This window comes from Onychostoma macrolepis, chromosome 17 (genome assembly GCF_012432095.1).
Source record: "Onychostoma macrolepis isolate SWU-2019 chromosome 17, ASM1243209v1, whole genome shotgun sequence".
Classification (NCBI taxonomy): Eukaryota; Metazoa; Chordata; class Actinopteri; order Cypriniformes; family Cyprinidae; genus Onychostoma; species Onychostoma macrolepis.
Window position 1 is genome coordinate 23346552 of NC_081171.1, and position 21148 is coordinate 23367699.

The window sequence follows — 21148 nt, forward strand, 5'->3', positions numbered from 1 at the left end:
TGTCTGAAAGTTGCAAAAAGCGACTATAGTCTTTTCACCAAAGCAATAAATGCAGTACTTTGCTAAAAAGAAACCGAACTGTCTTATTAATGAAGAGTCTCGCACAACTGTTTATCAAAGTCTTTTATTGATTTCATTATTCAGATTATGCCCTCAAATCATCAGGAGTATCAGGCTGACGTGATGGATGAGTGGCTTTGAAAGCATCAATCTCAATTAAGGTCTGGTTTAACTTTCTGATGGTAGGAAACTGGGACATATCCACCTTGAACCTTTGGTAAAAGACAGTAGAATGACAATTATAGCATTTTGCATTGCATAAACATTAATGTCAGCTTTAAAGAGACATCGTACCTTTCAGCGTTGTAGACTTGAGGCACAAGACAAATATCTGCCATGGATATCTAGAAGTGTAGCAATGTTATTTGAAAGCATGTTAAAACGAGAGTTTAGATTTTGTAAACACTACTGTTCAAAACCTTAGTAATGTGTTTTTTTTTTTTACTTTTTGTTTTTTTTAAGACAATTAAATGTTACAAAATATTTCCGTTTAAAAAAAAAAAGCTGTTCTTTTTAATCAAACTTATTTCCTATTCAAAGAATTCCAAAAAAAAAAAGTTTTCACAAAAATATTAGGCAGCACAACTGAATGAATGAATGAATGAGGCATTTATATAGCGCTTTATTGTGTATTGCAATACACCCAAAGCGCTTTACAATCGTCTGTGGGGGGGGGGGGGGGTCTCTCCTCAACCACCACCAGTGTGCAGCATCCACTTGGATGATGCGACGGCAGCCACAGGACAACGGCGCCAGTGCGCTCACCACACACCAGCTACAGGTGGAGAGGAGAGAGAGATAGAGCCAATCAAGTGGATGGGGATTATTGGGAAGCCATGATTGACAAGGGCCAGTGGAGGGAATATGGCCAGGACACCGGGGTTACACCCCTACTCTTTACGATGGGTGTCATGGGATTTTTAATGACCACAGAGAGTCAGGACCTCGGTTTAACGTCTCATCCGAAAGACGGTGCTTTTTTTTTTACAGTATAGTGTCCCCATCACTATACTGGGGCGTTAGGACCCACACAGACTGCAGGGTGAGCACCCACTGCTGGCCTCACTAACACCTCTTCCAACAGCAACCTAGTTTTCCCAGGAGGTCTCCCATCCAGGTACTGACCAGGCTCAGCCCTGCTTAGCTTCCATGGGCAACTGGTCTTGGGCTGCAGGGTGATATGACTGTTTTCAACATTGATAATGAAAAAATGTTTCTTGAGCAGCAAATTAGTATGTTACAATTAATTCTGAAGGATCATGTGACACTGAAGACTGAGTAATGATGCTGAAAATTCAGCTTTGCCATCACAAAAATATTTTAATGTATATCAAATGGAAAACTATGATTTTTAAGTCATAATATTTAAAGTTAAAATATATAAAGTTACTGTTTTTACTCTATTTTCCTACTCTATATGTTGTGAACATGAGAGACTTCTTTCAAAAGCATTAACAAAGCAAAGTTTTGAACAGTAGTGTACATCTCATACAGCTGTTTATTTTAATAATATTTTATATATCTGATAAAGTACATCACGGCTATTACCTCATCACCAACACAGTATTTTCCTGCCGTCTGCTTCAGGATATGCTCGAGGGCTTCAAATAACAGATACAATAAATGTCAATTAGACAGTTAATTGGGTGTCCAGACAGTAATTGGGTCAACGATAAAATACAAAATGATTAGAACACTAGTATTTTCAGCAGCTAAAAATGGTTTTAAGTCAGTTATTTCTATATTTTGCTGTAGTGTGTCAGTAGGAAATATCAGTTTACATTTACAAACATTCATTTTGCCTTTAATTGTAATAATTCAATTAGATTTTTTTTTGTCTCACAACAGCCATGGCTCCACACAGAGATCTGGGCCCATATTCACAAAACATCTTAAGCCTAAAAATAGGTCTTTTAGGAGAAAATATAAAAAATAATGGGCGTGTCAATCCTACATTTTTGCTCTAAGAGTATTTCACAAAGTGTTTTAGCACTAAAACTAGCTTCTAAGTCTGTAAACCGTTAGGAGTAGTGAAGAGGACCAAGCCACAAACTATCCTAAAATGGCTGTTGCCAGCAATCTGCCTGGGAACGTAAACATTTTAGAAACTTGATGATAATGACCTTTTAAAAAGGTTATCCCAACTCCAGATTTTCCTTTGATTATATCCTTGTTTTCATTAACCAGTTGGGCAAGATGTAACTTTTTTTTTTTTTTTACGTTTGCATGTATTATCAGCCATGATTATTCTACTTTGTTAATTAAAAGGCTGTTTATATGCATATCCACTAATTGTTTTTGAGAAGCATACATGTAAGAGGCTGACAATATTTATTTGAATGTGGCAATTAACATTTTTATTTTTAAACCTTTCATTATGGCAACATGATATTGCGCTCTACAATATTTCTATTAATAAATCTCTGACAGAGACCATCAGCCAATCACTGTGTGCATAGTTGGTAAGCATGCTGACATCATCCATAACAACGAGGTCAACCCCGCCCCCTTACTCTGAGTTTAAGACTTCTCTCTGTTCCTTAGTAAAAGTTTGTCTCTGCAGCTTTGTGAATAGGTTTTAAGAGAAAACTCTTAGCTAAAAACTTTTACTGCTATTTAGGAGAACTCTTAAGTGGTAAGATAAAATGTTTTGTGAATACGGGCCCTGATCTGATCATCATCAGTCTGTCTGGAATCACATGAAAAACTCACACAAAATCACATGAAACAGATCAAACTGAGACGGACTAAATCCAGAAGAACTGTGGCAACGTCTTCAAGAGACCTACCTGCAAATCTACCTGAAAAACTATGCACAAGTGCACCGAGGGCAAAATCTGCTTTAAACGCAAAGGATGCTCACACAGCAAATGTTGATTTAATTTAGTTAATAGAAGTTACTTGATAAAGAAAATCTATTAATGACATTATTTTTGACAGCATCCTCATTTTACAGCATTTTTACACAAGTGCCTAAAACTTTAAACAGTACTGTAGCTTTGCAGGTAGGTTTCTTGAAGTGTCTTGGAGACGTTGCCACAGTTCTTCTGGATTTAGTCTGTCTCAGTTTGATCTGTTTCATGTGATTCCAGACAGACTGGATGATGATCAGATCTCTGTGTGGAGCAGAGCTGTTGTCAGACAAAAATCTCACTGGATTATTATAATTAATGGCAAAATGAATCTTTGGAAATGTAGACTGAGATATCCTACTGACACACTACAGCAAAAGATAGAAATAACTGATTTAAAACCATTTTTAGCTGCTGAAGATACTAGTGTTCTAATCATTTTGACCACCGCTGTATAACCTAATGGTTTTTATGACAGCAAGATGTAACTACACTGAAAAGAGCTTAGTGGGAAAAACTCACCCTCGAACCCTCGGTTGATGAAATGTTGAGCCCACTGTACTTTCTCTTCTCCAATTTTCTGAATCACATACACATTCTGAAATACAGCATCATTGGAAATAATAGGGTCTTTAATGTAATGTTTAATTAATATTCCTTAAATAAAGCATTGATGCAAAATTCTTGCTTTTGGAGGACAAGTGTTAATAACTTTTCCATGTGACTGGACATGATTTTTAAATTGCAGATGAAAACCTGATAGTTATGGAAATAATATTGAGACTTGGGGGTGGGCTCTTTTGACTTGGACCCACCTAAAACCATTCAAACTACTTTTTTTATAGTTGATGTTGTTTTTGTGCATGTTTATACACAATGCATGTCTAACCTGGAGGGGCTGGATGCCAGCCGCGATTATGTCACAGATAATGCGGACATGAGCTCGCTGCTTTGGGTCTGCAGGCAAGAGGCGGGGCTCTGGACGAGTTTCCTCAATGTATTGCATGATAGCCAACTGTGTTAAATAACAAATCAATGTAAACATAAAATAATTGAATTTCTGTGTGCCACAAATCAGGAGAATGCATGTTCTTACCGACTGAGACAAGGTGATGCCATCAATAGTGACTGCAGGCACTTGCTGCATTGGGTTTATTGCCTTAAATTGATCTGTTAGCTTGTGAAAAAGATCATTATTTGAGTTAACATGGAATGTTATAGATATGGCTAGATGAATATCAACAATCTAGTGCAGATATGTCAATATATATACCTGTTGCCCACCATCCTTGATGATATTTACTGGTTTTTGCTCATATTCAATGCCTTTCAGTGCAAACGCTGCAAATATTAAAACCCCTTTAAATTATATTATTGAAAATTTATTTATTTGACATATGCTTGAGATGCTAGTAAATAGAATGATCTGATGTATTCAATACTCACCAATCCGGACTCTCCACGAGCAAGAACTTCTGAAATATCCATAAAGAACAGGCTAGAACATGACAATATAACAGTTAATGATGCATTGCAAACAATAACTTCATTTAAGATATGAAACAACATATTTAACCTTCGCTTGTGTCGCCATGGCATGGATATCAGTCCAGTTACTACTGAAACTAACCATGAAAAACCCACTACTTTGTCAACCAATGAGAAGTACCACCCAAAATCCTCCTCCTGGCTGAGATTCTCGTGACTAAGCAATTTCAATGAACTTCGGAACACATCTGGAAATTATTTCGTTTGCGTTAGATGTCTATCATCTCTCTCATCTGCCACATTAAAGCATGCATACGGGATTTATGCGTTTAAGTTACCTTGATTAAACGTGCAGCTGATGCACTCATATTAGACTGTTGGTCCTCAAGAAGAATTGACTTTGTTTGAGTTGGATTTATTAACTGCATGCATAGTAGTGAAGCTCGGTTTACTAAAGAGTCTTTTTTATGAACCGATTCTTGGATTCAGTCGAACTGATTCGCGAGCCATTTGAGATGTGTTCGTTTAGGAAGAAAATAATGTGTTAACAATATTGGGAGTTAAAAATATGTTTAAAAATAACATTATTATTTATTAAATTGTAAGTAATGATCTTATTTGTGTCGTTAGCCAAAACTTGGTTAATAAAAATGTTTGAATAAACCAACAAACAAACAAGACAAGACCGAAAACATATTCGTAACCAACTGTTTAATAAAAAAAAAAAAAAAATAGTGAAACCGTGAAAAAGGTAATCGTTTTATATATATATATATATAAAAACGAACCGATTCGCTAAAATGATTCTGACTTCAAAACACTGTAGTTCAAAGCAATGCATGAACATGATTTTGCTTCAAAACTCTGATTTCACCGACCTAAATTTATGAAGTAAATTAAATGCGTAAATTATAGCGTACTAAAACGTTTTTGTTTTTTTGTTGTATAACATAAATTTGTCACATGCCTTCTGTCTTTGTGATTAATAATTGACAGGTTTAATATCCCATTACTTCCTAAGCAACATCGCGCACTACCATTGGTCCATCGTCTGCGAGGCCTAACCAACGGATTTCCTGAATTTGGGGGAGTATTTGGCTTTAGCATGTGATTGGCTGTTTGAACACGATATCCCGCCCACTCTTAAAGTCACAGTAGGAAAAGCAGCTCGTCTGCAGGGCGCAGGTCTCGGCGCACGTCCTCTGGCGGGGATTGGACGCATATTAGGGGGGCGAAAACAACATTAATCTACGAATTCCATCATGGCAGCGACATTAATGCGTTCCCTTGTAAAGAAGAGGGTAAGAAACACAAAAGCATCGCATTTTACAGTCATACACATAGTATGAGTTTGACGTTACGTCATGCTGTCAAAGTATCAACTTCACGGTCAAACACCTCGCGCAGATACTTTGTTGCACACTTAGCCACAATGAAAGCAACTCTATATATAATACACTATAAAAATAGAATGTAAGATGTTGTAGTAATTGCAAGGAGTTTGTAGCCTAATCACCACAAAGATACTACCGTTGTTTTATATCATTTCGCGACAGTTCTTGTCAAGTTCATGCGCGCTAAGTGCTACTAGTGTTATCATAGTCCTAGAAAGCATTGGACTTCATGCATGCATACTTTTGAGCAACAACTTGTCCTATGTGCAATCAGAAAAGCAGTTTATCTGCATCTAAAGAGAGTTTTTCTTTTTCATCGAAAGCTGTATAAACCATTAATTACAAACCAAGTTAAATGTAAGCGCACAGCAGTTATACATGAGGTTTAATATACTGACTGACATCTAATGTAATGATCTGCCCAGACACAATAATGGCGATCATTTAATATTGTACCTGTGACCTGTTCTGCAGGTTCCTCTTCAGATGGGACGCATGTGCTACTCCTCCTCCTCGGTGGTAAGGTCATCATGTATTTGTGCAAAGAGTGTTTGGGGCTAAGAGTAATATGTGGGGTTAAGTGATAATGAGAGCCAAGCAGACAGTGAACTTTGTATGAATATTGCTTATATATCCAATTGTTCTAGGTTGTCAACTGATGTTCAGTAGTGCTCCATAAGCCTTTAAACCTGTTCACAATGTAAACTTTGCCTCCTCATTTCAGAAGACCACCACACACACACACACACACACACACACCATCGCCTCGTACTGAACCTTGCACTTATATGACTCAGACCTGACAGTGACAGAAATCACTCATTCATTCTAGACTTTTATCTCCCTCTTATAAGAGGAATAACACTAACGTTGTCTTGTGTAAAGACTGGAATACACTATGCGACTGAAAATCTGAACAGATAGCCATCAAACACTGAAAAAGTTATTTATTGTCTCTTGAAAAAGTTATTATTGTCATTGTAAATGAGTTGTGTTTTAGTTTCTACATTCATATTACATAATTTTCTCTGTTCTTTCTCAGCCCACCACCAAGTTGTTCATTGATGGAAAGTTTGTCGAATCCAAGAGTCCAGAATGGTTGGACATTCACAATCCTGTAAGTTCATTCTGTACGAACAGACATCAGTTTAACAGATTACACTGATTGACCACACTTTGGCCAAGTTAAACCCATTAGATTAGTGTGGTTTAAGACATGTGATTTGTGCTGATCAGCCTGACTAGACAAAACACAACACCTGCGTTACCATCAATCAGTATATAATACAGCTTCAGTTATGTTGTAAATTTTTTTACACTTTTAAATATGTTTGCTCATTGATTATTTAGTACTGTGCAAAAGGAGCAATAGAGAAAACACCAAGATTAACCATTTTCCAGAGATTTGCTGTAATCTGCTTTGCACAGTAGATGCCATAATAATTGCTTGTTGGTTTCTTCGCTCTATTTGCACTCTATATTTCAGGAACTCTGGTTAATATCGCATTAGAGTAGTTTAAACGCAGTCTGGGTTTTTGGTACATAAAAGGTGGGCTTTTTTTAAGTTGCTTTGGTTGTTATAAGTGGTTGAATCGTTTGTGCTGATTTTTAATGTTTAGTTATTGTTAACAGCATGAAAGTATAACCTATGTCAGCAATCAGAATTTTTAATTTATTTGTTACAAGTGACTGTATCAGCACTTTAGGCCACAAATCATTAGTTACAGATGAACTGTCTCTGTGATTGAATTATAATGCATGCGCTTTCCTCAGGCCACCAACGAGGTCATTGGTCGAGTGCCAAAGGCCACACATGAGGAGATGTTGGCCGCCGTGGACTCGTGCTCACGGGCGTACCACACATGGTCCGAAACATCCATCCTGGCCCGCCAGCAGATCTTCCTTCGCTATCAGCAGCTCATTAAAGACAATATTGTAAGTTACTGCTGCACATCCTCAACTCACTTGTTTTGTTTTTTGATTCATTTTCCAATCAACACCAGACTTTATGGTTGAAAATAGTATTATTTAGGTTTCATTTTACTAGATCTTGTTCTAGACACTTGCTATGCTTGTTAAATATGGATCTGTACAGTAACACGGTGATGGACCTTCAGTTGAAAGGTTTTCACTGGGCTGTCATGGTCTGGAAAATTTGTATAAAGCTGTAGAAACCTTGTTTTCATTAACTGGATTACTGTTTAATAGAATTATGCAAACTGTTTTGATTCATGCATGTAATGTTTACGAGAGTGGCGTACTCACAGGTCTACGCAGAAACCAAACAATAAAGATGGCTCTGAAGATGAGAAGATGCTGTGAAGTGCCAAGTTGTGGAAAACAGTCTTTGCATTGCCTTCCTTCTGATTGCAAGAGTGGATGAACTTTATTTTTAATGAATTTCCAGGCCACGTCATGAAAAACTCAGTCTTTTGTCCACTTCATACCGTGAAATTGTTTTTTAAAAAAAAAGGCACCAGTCGACATGAGATTTTCAGAAAGATTGAAACTCAAAGATGATGCTGTGCCGATTATATTGGATCCAATGTCGCACCACACAAGTGTGAGTAAAGACCTTTTCACACTGAACGCAAAATCAGCACGAATGTTCGGCGCAATGATGCTTTTGAATCGAAACAATAGATCCCTAATGGATATATTTACACCAGGCGTGATCTTTCGCGGCGTGAAAAAGTGATTTTTTTTTTTTTTTTTCATCGCTCAAGCAGGTAGCGTTCAGTCCATTATAACTTACAAAGAGTGCATGTCTGCCTATTATAGAATCAAAATCCATTTTAGAGACAAGCACTCGATGATGGTTTAATTTCTTTCTTAATTTCATCACTTTCAAACATAAACCATCAAGCTTTAACCAAAAAAAAAAAAAAACTGCAGGGAGACCTTGAAAATTCTCTTTTGTTGGCAACAGGTTTGTAAACGCTTATTACAAATGTGGTGAAATGGGTGGCACAACCCAAACTCAGAGCAGATGCAGAGATGGAGTTCTTGTGGAGCAGCATTTACCGCAAACCAAGCCACTCTGAAACACTGGATCATGGTCTCTGAATCATGCAGTGCATATTTATTTAATTAAATTTTAACCTTTTGATGATTGCACTAAGCCATATTTGATTAATTGTTCTGCCTTGCTGCCTGCTAAATGTATATGTGGTTTGATTTGTGTTTCAGAAAGAGCTGGCCAAGCTGATAACCCTGGAGCAGGGAAAAACCCTGGCTGATGCTGAGGGCGATGTGTTCAGAGGACTGCGTGAGTCGCTCATTCTTGAGACAGTTCTGTAGTAATATTAAGAGCAATTAGCGCCAAGTTAGTTAATTCCTGACTGTAGTAATTAAGACTGTAGAGTGTTGAACATTATAAGGAATATTCAGTTATTTTCAACCCACTGAGTACAGTATGTACCATCAACCCATACTGACTGCTACTACAGACAGTCATTTTGACAAGCAGAATGCGTTTACAGTAAATAACATTATAAAAGGGGCTTAAGCACCGCAAATATGTGATCTAATCTGTTTGTGTCCAGTTATGTCTAGTCATAACAAACTCAAAAATGTAAACCTAAAAAATCCAGGTAAAATCCAGAAGTTGCTCCATCAAAAAAACAAAAAGTGGTCTCAAAGGACAGTTTGTGCTTTATTGTTTTTTATTGTATTGATTTATTTATTTATTTTTAATGAGAATTCATGTACACTACCACTACCAAAGGTTTGGGGTCAGTAAGTTTATTGTTATTATTATAAATGTATTAAATGAAATTCATACTTTTTTTTTAAAAAGAAAAAATCATTCGATTAATGAGAAGTAAATGCAGTTTTTAATAAATAAAATAAATAAATGCAGTTTTTTTTAAACTTTCTATTTAGAATCCTGAAAACAAGTATTATGGTTTTCACAAAAATATTAGGCTTCACAACTGTTTTCAGTATTGATAATAATAATATATGTTTTATAACCAGCAAATCATCATATTGGCATGATTTCTGAAAAATCATGTGACACTGATGACTGGAGTAATGATGCTAAAAAATTCAGCTTTGCCATCACAGGAATGAATTACATTTTAAAATAGATTAAAATTACAAATTTATTTTTAAATGTGAATATTTTACAGTAATTACTGTATTTTTGAAGGTAGCCTTAGTGAACATAAGACACTTCTTTCAAAAACATTAAACAAAAAAATCTTACCAACCCCAAACTTTTGCATGACAAAATAAGCATAAGGTTGAAATTAACTTGGGATATTTTTTTTTGTGCTACAGAAGAGGCATCATTTACTGTTAGGACCTAAGAAAGTCTTTGGCCTTATAACTGTTTGCACATTTTGTTTGAGTGCCTTCACATTATTTACTCTAGTTGTTTGTTGGTCTTGCAGAGGTGGTGGAGCACACCTGTAGTATCACATCCCTTATGCTGGGCGAGACCCTCCCCTCTATCACTAAAGACATGGACACATACACATACCGGTTGCCCATTGGTGTATGCGCCGGTATCGCCCCCTTCAATTTCCCTGCCATGATTCCACTCTGGATGTTCCCAATGGGCATGGTGTGTGGGAACACCTATTTATTGAAGCCCTCAGAAAGAGTGCCTGGCTGTACCATGTTGCTGGCCAAACTGCTGCAGGACGCCGGTGCTCCGGATGGAACATTAAACATAATTCACGGACAGCATGACGGTTTGGAAAATTATAGAAGCAGAAGGGTTATAAATATTTTGACCACATTATGATCCAGATTCTGTGTGCAGATAACAAAATTATTTGTTCCATGTGTTATTATAGCTGTGAACTTCATCTGTGACCATCCTGCCATCAAAGCCATCAGTTTTGTAGGCTCCAACCAGGCTGGCGAGTACATCTATGAGAGAGGCTCCAAAAATGGCAAAAGAGTGCAGAGCAACATGGTTGGTTCTGAACATGAAAACCATATTGCATTCGAAAATCTGTTTAGTTATGAGCAAATTAAAATCATACAAAGCATCCTCTCGAATTTAAAAAGATAGGTCACCTTAAAAATTTTTGAATAAATGCGTCATAAACCAAATCCATATACTGTTCAATGAGCAGTTAAAGTCTTGTGAAGACAGGTTTAATTTAGGCTTTCTTTCTCATATAAATACACATACATGGAGCACATCACATATGGTAATCACGGAAGCTTGTTGCCGCTTGATTGATAAGGATTTGTTTTATGATGTTATAGTCTTTTGGGATTTCCTAAGGTTTGGTTAAATGGACTTTCAAGGGAGGGACAGAAACTTAAATGGCTTCATTAAAATATCTGAATTTTGGTTTAAATGATTAATCAAGGTCTTATAGGTTTGGAACAACATTAGTGTTAATTTTCATTTTTGGGTGATCTATTCCTTTAAGATGTCTAAACTTCATTAAATGAGTAGTTCCGTATTTACTTAATTCCATGGAACACGAAAAGTGAGTTTTGGAGAATATTCTGGCCACACTTTTTTACATACCGAAAGGTAATGAACAAATATTTTGAATAGCACCAAATTTACACTGCAAAGGTGGCTCAGAAACGCTGCTGAAGTGGCATTTAAGTGTCCGAAATCATCATTAGTCAGGAAATACTTAGAATTTACTGCAGTGCATGAGCAATATGTGACTTTTTGTTACATCTATACAGTGTCTTTGCATCCTTTTTCTTAGTATATAGAAAAAAATGGCCAGGATCTTCTTCAAAAATTCACAGGGGTGGAGTAATTGGCTAAAATAGCAATGCTAGATTTTTAGTAGCATGACAGTAGCTCAGATGCTTTCAACAGTTTAACTTTTGCAGTAACAAGCTACTTTTTCCCAACTTTGTAACTTCGTTAGTGGCCAGATGGTGGCAGCATTTGGTTACAAATGAATCTGCATCATTCTGGTTCATTCTTAACCTCCATAATGAGGCTGCAATTTTAGACTCAAGATTCAGGAAATTGGAGATTACGCCTTTCATTCTTTATTGCCTTCACAGTTAGCATGAGAGACTCGAAGATGATGGACAGCAGTGTATTACATTAAACTATGGAAAAACATACACTATCATTATTCAAATGCCCTTGGATTTAATACAGAAGATCGCACCTCCTTTGCTCCCATTGCAGATAAACTCCCTTTTCTGAAACCCCACAACAGCCTCCTCCACTACCACAATCTCTTCCAGATTATTTTAGTTTTGCAAATTAACTTGAATTTTGAATCTGTATTTTATGCTAGTCTATTATAACTGTTTTCAAGGTCTGAGGTTCATCACATTTTCTTCCCCCACTTTTACTCTGCCTATTTTCACTCATTGTGTTAGTGCTAGAATTTGTAGTTTGGTGAAAATATGGAGCTGCTTCCTTACAATCTAATTTTCTGTCCACCAGGGGGCGAAGAATCACGGTGTGGTTATGCCTGATGCCAACAAAGAGAACACACTAAACCAGTTGGTTGGTGCTGCTTTTGGAGCAGCAGGTCAGAGATGTATGGCACTTTCCACTGCCATCCTTGTAGGAGAAGCACGAAACTGGTTGCCTGAACTGGTTGATCGTGCAAAGGGTCTCCGTGTCAATGCAGGTACTTGAGATTTTTTTTTGTTTTTTATGCGTCTCACAAATCTGATCAAGTTTGGGCTGTGGAGCACTGTGTCCTAGTCAGGCGCAATACAATAAAGGCCAAAAGATGTCCACGTTCCAATAAGTTATCGAATATCACTTAGGTTGGTTGCATTGCAGCAAACGTGTCCATCTGCACTTGCAAAGGTTGGCGCCACTCAACTGTTTGTGAAATGGAGCAAAATGTCAACATTTTTTACATGTATCTAGAGCAATAATCCTAAATGGCCACCATGAAAGGCATGCGACAAAATTTTGGACCAATGATGTTTTGTAAAACATTAAATATGCTAATTAGTTGTGGTTCTGTTAGGGCCCATATTTTGTTCTCAGGGGAAAAAAGAAAAGTGTTTGTTTTTGGGTTTTCTTTTTTTAACTTTTTTTTACTACCAGTTAGTTAGTACACAGTGACACAATATTGACCAATTCGGTTATTTGCGTTTCTGTGACCACCAAGACTAGGAAACACTATACAATAAATGTCACTTTAGACTTTTTTACATGACATTCATTGAATAAAATCTTTCTTCCGCTGTTCCTCTCCATATAGAGTTTCTCTGAATTCATTCAGTTTGTTTTATCCCTCTTTTTTGGCCTTTTCGTAGACCACCCATGCCTTCATGACCACACCTCTCCCTGAGCAACTTAAAGCATGTTCAGCTCACCCAGAGGATAGACGCACTATTTGTCTTGGTCATGCCACAAAGCAGAAGCCCATTTTGTGGTATAAAGGGGACCAGAAATTAGTATGGGCCGATCAAATGTTTGAAAAAAATTCTGCCGATGAAAATTGTAATTGTAATCAGAGAAACAAAACCGCAGCAGCTATTCTGAAACCCTATAACAGACCTCTAAGACATATTGCCTCAGGGTATCTAAAATTGTGTGTGTGGCTGTGTGTTTGTTCGTATGTGTGTGCGTGCGTGTGTATTTGGATATGTCAGTACCAATCCCTTTGGTTGCAACCCAATAAAAAGGGGTAAATTAAAGGAAAGTCATTCCCTCTATTCAGCAAAAATCAACAAAACAAACGATACAGAAACCATTTCTCCAGATTTTAGGATGTCTAAACTGTTGGTTAACCAACTAAACTGTTGTTTGGAAGACAAACCGCTACATTTTCTGCTAGCTATCCACTTAACTCTACAGGACAGTAATAATTCAGCAAATTGGTGCATCTAGGTTGTGACCTGAATTACTGACATATGAATGCACACATTTATATGTGATCTGATTTTAGCTTCAGTATTATCAGTAGTTATGTAGTGAATAGTATGTTCATTTAGCATATGTAACATAGTGCCACATGATGAAAGTGAAGGATTTCGGAGTGAATTTCCATTCTGATGGAATATGTTATCGCTGTAGTTTAAGTGCATTTTGTAAAACTCCATAGCTTCTTCATCTTGTCTTTATTCATCTGTATTTCTTCTCTTGCTTTTTTTGTAAGGTGACCAGCCCGGAGCTGATGTGGGACCTCTCATCTCACCTCAGGCCAAACAGCGAGTCAACAGCCTTATTCAGAGTGGTGTGGATGAGGGTGCCAAGGTGCTGCTTGACGGCAGGAACGTGAAGGTCAAGGGTTACGAAAACGGCAACTTTGTAGGACCAACCATCATTAGCAATGTCACGGTGAGAGCCACAGTGCCTACAAGGTTGTACTAGAAGTGCTTCCTGTGTTTATTTGCCTCTTCTGATGAATTGCTTGTTGTATTCCTCAAAAGTCGCTTTGGATAAGTGTCTACTAAATGAACAAACATAAATGAATCCCAATTACTCAACCTCATGTTTTTCCAAACCTGTATGACTTATTTCTTCTGTGAAACACAAAAGAAGATATTTCTTTAATCCAGACAGTGAAAGTCAATGAGGTCCAGTGTTAGTTAGGACCTAAATGACTTTCAGGTGGGTTAAAACAGTTTTTATTTTACGTTCCATAGACTAAAGAAAGTCAAATATGTTTGCAACAACATGCTAGTAAAGAAATTGCTTTAAGTTAGAACATGTCAGTATCATGCAAAGACCATGTAATTATGTCCACTTGTTGTTTGTCCTACTTTAATTTCAGTCGAACATGACGTGCTATAAGGAGGAGATATTTGGACCTGTGCTGGTGGTCCTGGAGGCTGACAGCTTGGATGATGCCATCAAAATGGTCAATAAGAACCCATATGGCAACGGAACTGCCATATTTACCACCAATGGTGCAGCGGCACGTAAATACACTCATGAAGTTGATGTTGGTCAGGTGAGTTTTTTTTTTTTTTTTTTTAATTTTTTATTAAATATACATCATGAACAGGGCTGGGTTTATAATACACATTTCCAATGCATCAAACTTTCATAACTGGACTAACAACTTGGGGCCAGTTTTACTAAACAGGGCAAATTAGCGCGATAGCGCAATTCCAAAACATTGCCGATGGGCATGGAAATATCTGCGGGTGATTTTACTAACAACGCGCAAATTAAAGAACACAGATGCAACATCTCATTTACTTATCAACCAACGCAATATACCAAGTGCAGCGCAAATTAGCGTAGTCGCAAATAAAGAATAAAGAAATAAATAAGCCACAGTACGTTGAAATGAACGCGACTTCTAGAAAAAGTGTGACTAGATGAGGGTTCCAAGTCGTCTTTTATTTCCTAAAGCAAATTAAAAATAACATGGCTTGGCAAACGATATGTTCGGATAATGTGTTCTTTCCAGATAAATTAATACGTGTGGAAAAATCCTCTCCCTTCTACCACACGCTCTCTGTTCTCTGCGGTGCCTCTCCTAGCAACAAATTGCATCCATTTCAAGTGTAAAATAGTTTAAGACATGCTTTTTTTGGGCGTTAAGTAATGGCGCAAATGCAAGTAATTTGACGAGCGCAAACGTTAGTAAATCTCGTTGCGTGATTTATTTGAATACTCTCCTCCCATAAATTTAGCATCTGAAAGGGAAACTCCTAGAAATGCATATTCAATAAGGTCAGGCGCAAAAATAACTGTGTCCACGCCTTTTCAGTGCTAATACGTCACTGCGTGTCTTTAGTAAAACCTACTTTAATGCCAAAAGATGGTTTGCACTGGCGCAAGCTGTTAGCGGAACTGGCCCTTTAAGTGATGGTTAATCAAAAAATGTAAATTCTGTCACTCCTCATGTTGTTCCAAACCTGTAAGACCTTTTTGATGAAATCCGAGAGCTTTCAGACCCTGCATAGACCGCAACGGTACTACCACATTCACGGTCCAAAAAGGTAGTCTCGTGAACGTGTTGAAGACTGACACAGAGGAGAAGAAATTGAAAAAAGTCATTATTTTTGTTTTCTTTGAACACAAAAAGTATTCTCGTAGCGTCATAAAATTACAGTTGAACCACTGATGTCACATGGACTACTTTAACAATGTCCTTTCTGTCCTTGAACGTGTCCGTTACAATGCTGTCTATGCAGGGTTAGAAAGCTCTCGGATTTCATTAAGAATATCTAAATTTGTGACCCTGGACCACAAATTCAGTCATAAGTAGTGTAGGTATATTTGTAGCAATAGCCAACAATACATTGTATGGGTCAAAATTATCGATTTTTCTTTTATGTCAAAAATCATTAGGATATTAAGTACAGATCAAATTCCATGAAGATATTTTGTAAATTTCCTACCGTAAATATATCAAAACTTAATTTTTGATAAGTAATATGCATTGCTAAGAACTCCATTTGGACAACTTTAAAGGCGATTTTATTTTATTTTTTTTGCACCCTCAAATTCCAGATTTTCAAATAGTTTAATCTCAGTAAAAAAAAAAAAAAAAAGACCTTTATGACTGGTTTTGTGGTCCAGGGTCACATTTGTGTTCTGAAGATGAACAAAGGTCTTACAGGTTTGGAACGACATGAGGGTGAGTAATTAATGACAGAATTTTCATCTTTTGGGTGAACTATCCCTTTAAATGCACAATAGATAGGAATAGATATTGGAAACTCTTGTTTTAGAGCTTATTTGGGTGACCTTGTTCTTCATAGGACTGCAGGAAATGGGAATGCTCATATCAATAAACATTGATGCTATATTGAAAGAAAAAAAATTATAGTATATCAGTATCTGATTATACAGAAACAGCCCTACTAGTAATATGCAGTGTAAGGGACTGTTCACACAGAAAGCGTCTTTGCATCTAAAAATGCACTCGCATTTTATTGAGATGGAAACTTTAGGTAAGAAATTACACCTTCAGGAGCTGGTTTTCAACCCCTGCCCCGTGAATTTTGAAAATACAACAGCTAAAAGCTACATTATATTTCTCAGCAATGAGGTGATAACTTTGTGGTTTTTGTAATTAAACCGACAAGCTTGTTTGCAATGCTTCACAATCACTCGCTCGCTCGCACGTGGGTGCATGCGTTCGTTTTCTCTCTCTCTCTCTGTCGTTAATTCATTCGAATTCATTTCAATAAATATAATCTTTATTTCACTAAAGAATTCTACCTTTAACGAGCTGTAGATAAAATAGTCTAACAAATTAAAATTACCGTTATTTTCCGGTCTTTATCCGTTCAGTCAGATGTTGTGCTGCAGAACATCCATGACAGCCGTTGTCCATGCTGGCAAATAATAATGCCCATTCGACGTGAATTTATATGAATAATTTTAATAGCACGGCCATTTAAAACCTGAGGGTCTACCATGTGCATAGTAAAGTTATCACTGCAGACAATCCTTTTGGGCGGGAATGAATGTAAACACAGATATCGGATACCAGTTGTGTCTAAAGTGAATGTTAACAGATGGGCGAAAGAATCGGATCTGTGCATTAAGACTTGCAATGTAAACGCAGCCTGTGTGACTTGAAATAGGTGCATGCAAGAGTCAGACCTTTCAGAGAGCTCGGTCAGTAGACGACCTAGACATGCTGATGTTCACTTATGTCGTATTAGGCACCTCCACATGTCATGTAGGCTCTTGACAAGACCATTGTAGGTGAAGAATTCCTGGCACACCTCTAGAGTAAATATTAGAACGTGATGTAAATGAAATGTGTAAAATCCCATTGGCGCCACTCCCCGACCCAAAGCCAAGAAGCATGGTTTAGATGCAAGTCTTGCCTCTTTAGTGACCATATATACACTAAGGGTAGCACAAGCCTTCCTTTAAAAATCTATGTAAAAACAGTATTTTTTTTTCCATTTGGACTTGCCTTGTTTGCCACAGCTTCGAAAATGTACAGCTGCGACCAGAAAACATGTGCACTACAAATAGTTCACAGCAAATATGTGCTTTTTAATCAAAACAGCGCTATGCCAAAATATTTTGTTGGTAAAGCCCGAAGTCTTAAATTAAACTCAAAAGGGATCCCTCGGAACCTGTTGATCTGGTGGTTATGCAAAACCAACCCCCTTTTTACCTGATTTGTTTGCCTGTGGCGAGCAGCTATGCTGTGTGTTTGCGATTCACATGCTGGAGTACACGGCACGGGCCATGTGCTGAGCTGGCCTCCAAAACCCCCTCATACAAGAACCTCCTTTTGCTTTTTTTTTTTTGCTCTGTCCACTCCCTTACGAGTCACCTTCGGCCAGAAGGCTCAAATTGTGCAACCGCATTTTTTTTTAAAAACATTTCAAGATGCTCTGCCAGTTTCCAGCCTCACCCCACCCCAAAAACAAAATGTTTTGTTTAGTTATTCTCTGCATGCATTACTTTTCTCGGCTGGTACACAAACAAATGATTGTGGCTTTCAGTTGTGTGTCGACTGCTTCGTCAACACATTCAGTAGAATGAGCTGATTGTTCCACACTTTCCATACACAGCTGAAGCCCAACAGCAGCTTGTTCTCAAAGCAAAGATGTGCATGTTTCTTCAACTTCAGATACTCTTAAGTCTCAGGCTTTTATTTTTATTAGAACAAATTTAAACTATATGCATATTGAGTGATTCACCCAAACATATGTTTAATTACATTTCTTTAACCTCGTTAAAAATGTCATAATTGGATCTTCCAGTGAAGCGGCAGACTTTTCTCTGGTGACATATGCCAGACTTCTCCAATCATTTAGTCCACATTCATAAGCTCACATTCAGATCTCCATCCAGTAAACAACTAATAAATTGAACAACCGATCTACTTTTTTGGTCATTTGTTTCACTCACATGTGACATTATGGAAGAAAGATCTAATGCTTCTTCAGTTTCATCACTATTTTAAAATATGAGGATCCACCATATGAATATATGATGTGAACATGAGAATTGTAAATATTTAAATCTACAGGAATCTAAAAAAGTGCAATAATCATGAATCATTTTGATATTTATTGTGTGAAAATGATTACTATCAATTCAGTCCCTAGTACTCCTTCTGCCAATGTAATATGAAATGTGATTTTTTTTTTTTTTTTTTACGTATTTTTTGTGCGGCATTTCAGGACAAGCTATAACTGTCAGTTTTTGCAAAAGTATGATTTACGTTTATGTAGGTTACAGAAAACGAAAGAAATCAGCCATTTGTTTGTTTTGTTTTTCAAAAAGTCAGCTAATAAACATCCTTTTGATATGTGGTTGATGTGAGACTATGTTAGACAGTTTATGAGACAAATTAAACTTCTGATAGCATCAAATGTGTTTATTTTTTAAATAAGTCCTCAGGACACTTAGTTGAAGAAACCAGTCTCAGAAAAAAAATCTACGGGGATCGTTCACCTGCTTTTGTTTGCTATTTAGTAAAGGTTAACACAAATTTGAAACTGTAGTTTTGTTAAACTGTCCTATTTCGGGACTTTAATTGCTACATTGACAGTGAAGCACAGTGGACATGCTCTTCAGTTCACACTGGAAAGGTTGGAGCTGCGCTTGTATGCTGAGATTTCTAGGTTTACATTGAGCAGGGAGACTAACGTGAATCGGTAATGTATAGAATTTACAAACCGTCTCTCCCACATGGTGTCTAGAGACGTGAGGAAAGCATACAGCTTTCTGCTGCAGACAAGAATGCATTTGCGTCTGACGGGTACACTGTTGTCTTAACTGTCATCAGGGTGTGAGTGTGTCAGATATGTGAGATGTAGAGAACATGACTGCTCATGAGAGCAAACGCAGCTGACCTCTGAGACGTCTGTTAATGTACTGCTTGCTTGTTTTTTTTATAGATTGGCGTTAATGTACCAATCCCTGTCCCACTGCCCATGTTTTCATTCACCGGTTCCAGAGGCTCCTTCAGGGGTGACACCAATTTCTATGGAAAGCAAGTAAGTATTTGCAACTGGATATCAGGATATTTTGCTTTGCGCAATAGGTTTATATTAGACACTAAAATACAATAGGCATTTAACTCTTTCGCTGCCAGTGTTTTTAAAAAAGCTGCCAGCCACAGTCATTTTTGATCAGATTTTTATTTATTTTTTTACAAAATTTCTTGGTCCCCAGAGTATTTTGTTGTATGAATATCTGAACATGCAATATGTGAAAAGAGAGAACAGAGCTTCTGCATGTAATAATTAAAGAGATATCAACACTTGAATGTGGGTAAGTTTCATAAAGCAACATTTTGAACAAAAAGCTGAGAAAATCGCATTTTTGTCAAAGACTGTGTAAAATACAGATACTCGATTCAGTTATACAATTAATAAAAAAAGACCAAATTTAAAAGAAAAAAGAAAAGAAAATGGCATTGCATTCTGCCATGGAGCAAAAAAAAGCATAAAAAATGGAGAATTATTGGCCACATCTTCCCCAAATGAACCGGCTGAAGTTTAGGAATCAGGTCACAGGCATGGTCCATTTGGTTTGCCATTTGAATGTTTTGTCTGACGTTTGAGTTTGGCTGTAAAAATTAGTTTTGGTTTAAAATTTCGTCAGCTGTAGTTTGTCATAAAACAATGACTGACATGTTTTGATGCAAGTGGTTTATTGTTCCCGCCAGCGTAAGTTTGCCAGCCACCTGCCATTTCTCATGTGATGTCATTGTCATTTTGAGAGGGTATTAAAAAGATGATGACTAATCTTGAGTCATTGTTTAGTCTTAAGTATTTTGCTATTCCTTCCATCACAGGGCATTCAGTTCTACACACAGATCAAAACTGTTACCTCACAGTGGAAGGCAGAAGATGCTACGCTGAAGTCCCCTGCTGTTACCATGCCAACAATGGGACGTTAAGTATTAACCACCTAATAAATTCTTCTCTGGCCCCCAAAATCTTCAAAATTACAAAAATGTGAATTTTTTTTTCTTTCACTGTTCAATAAGTTGAAAAAAAGCATGAATTGCTTTAGACCACTGTATGAAAAATTTGTCAAATGGTTTGCCGTTCTTACCCTGATATAGCCTTAGTTTCTGTTTCAGAAGATAATGACTCCACATTCAACACTAAATTTACTTTGGGTGTTGACAAGCTGTATTAAGTCTGCAAAAAGTTTGAGTGCTACAACTTCTACTATCTACAGCTAGCTGGCTCTTCTGAACTGTTCAACTAGCATACTGTCTTGTTAAATATGAATGTCTATATAAATATGCAACATCTGTGAACTGTTGTTGAATAGAAGACTGTTTTGGGCTGTTTGCCTCAATAAACAAGACAATAAACTTGTTCTTGTAAATCTTGTTTATTTTAGGGTACCTTTACACAACAACAGTGTGGTAAAAATGAAAAAGTTTTACCTTTGCGTTTTTCATGTACAGATGACAACAACACTGTCGGAATGATCCGGGAAAACGACTTAAAACGCTACAGTATGCCAGGCCAGTATTTGGC

General features: G+C 37.1%; 2 protein-coding genes across 5 annotated transcripts; one reads left to right on the forward strand and one right to left on the reverse strand.

Annotated features, from left to right (window-relative positions):
• Positions 1 to 108: 108 nt before the first annotated feature.
• Positions 109 to 4893, reverse strand: gstz1 (glutathione S-transferase zeta 1). Of its 4 annotated transcripts, none has more exons than XM_058750417.1 (9): positions 4739 to 4893; positions 4359 to 4410; positions 4186 to 4253; positions 4009 to 4089; positions 3802 to 3927; positions 3435 to 3510; positions 1609 to 1661; positions 355 to 404; positions 109 to 272 (listed from the first exon to the last, which is right to left on the reverse strand). In XM_058750417.1, exons 1-9 carry the CDS (start codon positions 4826 to 4828, stop codon positions 146 to 148), a joined length of 723 nt encoding a protein of 240 aa, XP_058606400.1. In that variant the 5' UTR covers positions 4829 to 4893; the 3' UTR covers positions 109 to 145. The 4 variants fall into 4 exon arrangements, with proteins under 4 accessions (XP_058606400.1, XP_058606403.1, XP_058606402.1 ...); XM_058750420.1 differs by having other exon boundaries at positions 4359 to 4387; positions 4739 to 4838; XM_058750419.1 differs by lacking the exon at positions 4739 to 4893 and adding an exon at positions 4489 to 4648 and having other exon boundaries at positions 4359 to 4387.
• Positions 4894 to 5544: 651 nt separating this feature from the next.
• On the forward strand, positions 5545 to 20983 carry aldh6a1 (aldehyde dehydrogenase 6 family, member A1). Its single transcript, XM_058750413.1, has 12 exons — positions 5545 to 5701; positions 6269 to 6313; positions 6837 to 6911; positions 7568 to 7729; positions 8984 to 9062; positions 10192 to 10494; positions 10600 to 10721; positions 12189 to 12378; positions 13867 to 14048; positions 14485 to 14664; positions 19547 to 19645; positions 20449 to 20983. The coding sequence occupies exons 1-12, from the start codon at positions 5663 to 5665 to the stop codon at positions 20551 to 20553; spliced, it is 1581 nt and encodes a 526-aa protein (XP_058606396.1). The 5' UTR covers positions 5545 to 5662; the 3' UTR covers positions 20554 to 20983.
• Positions 20984 to 21148: the final 165 nt, after the last annotated feature.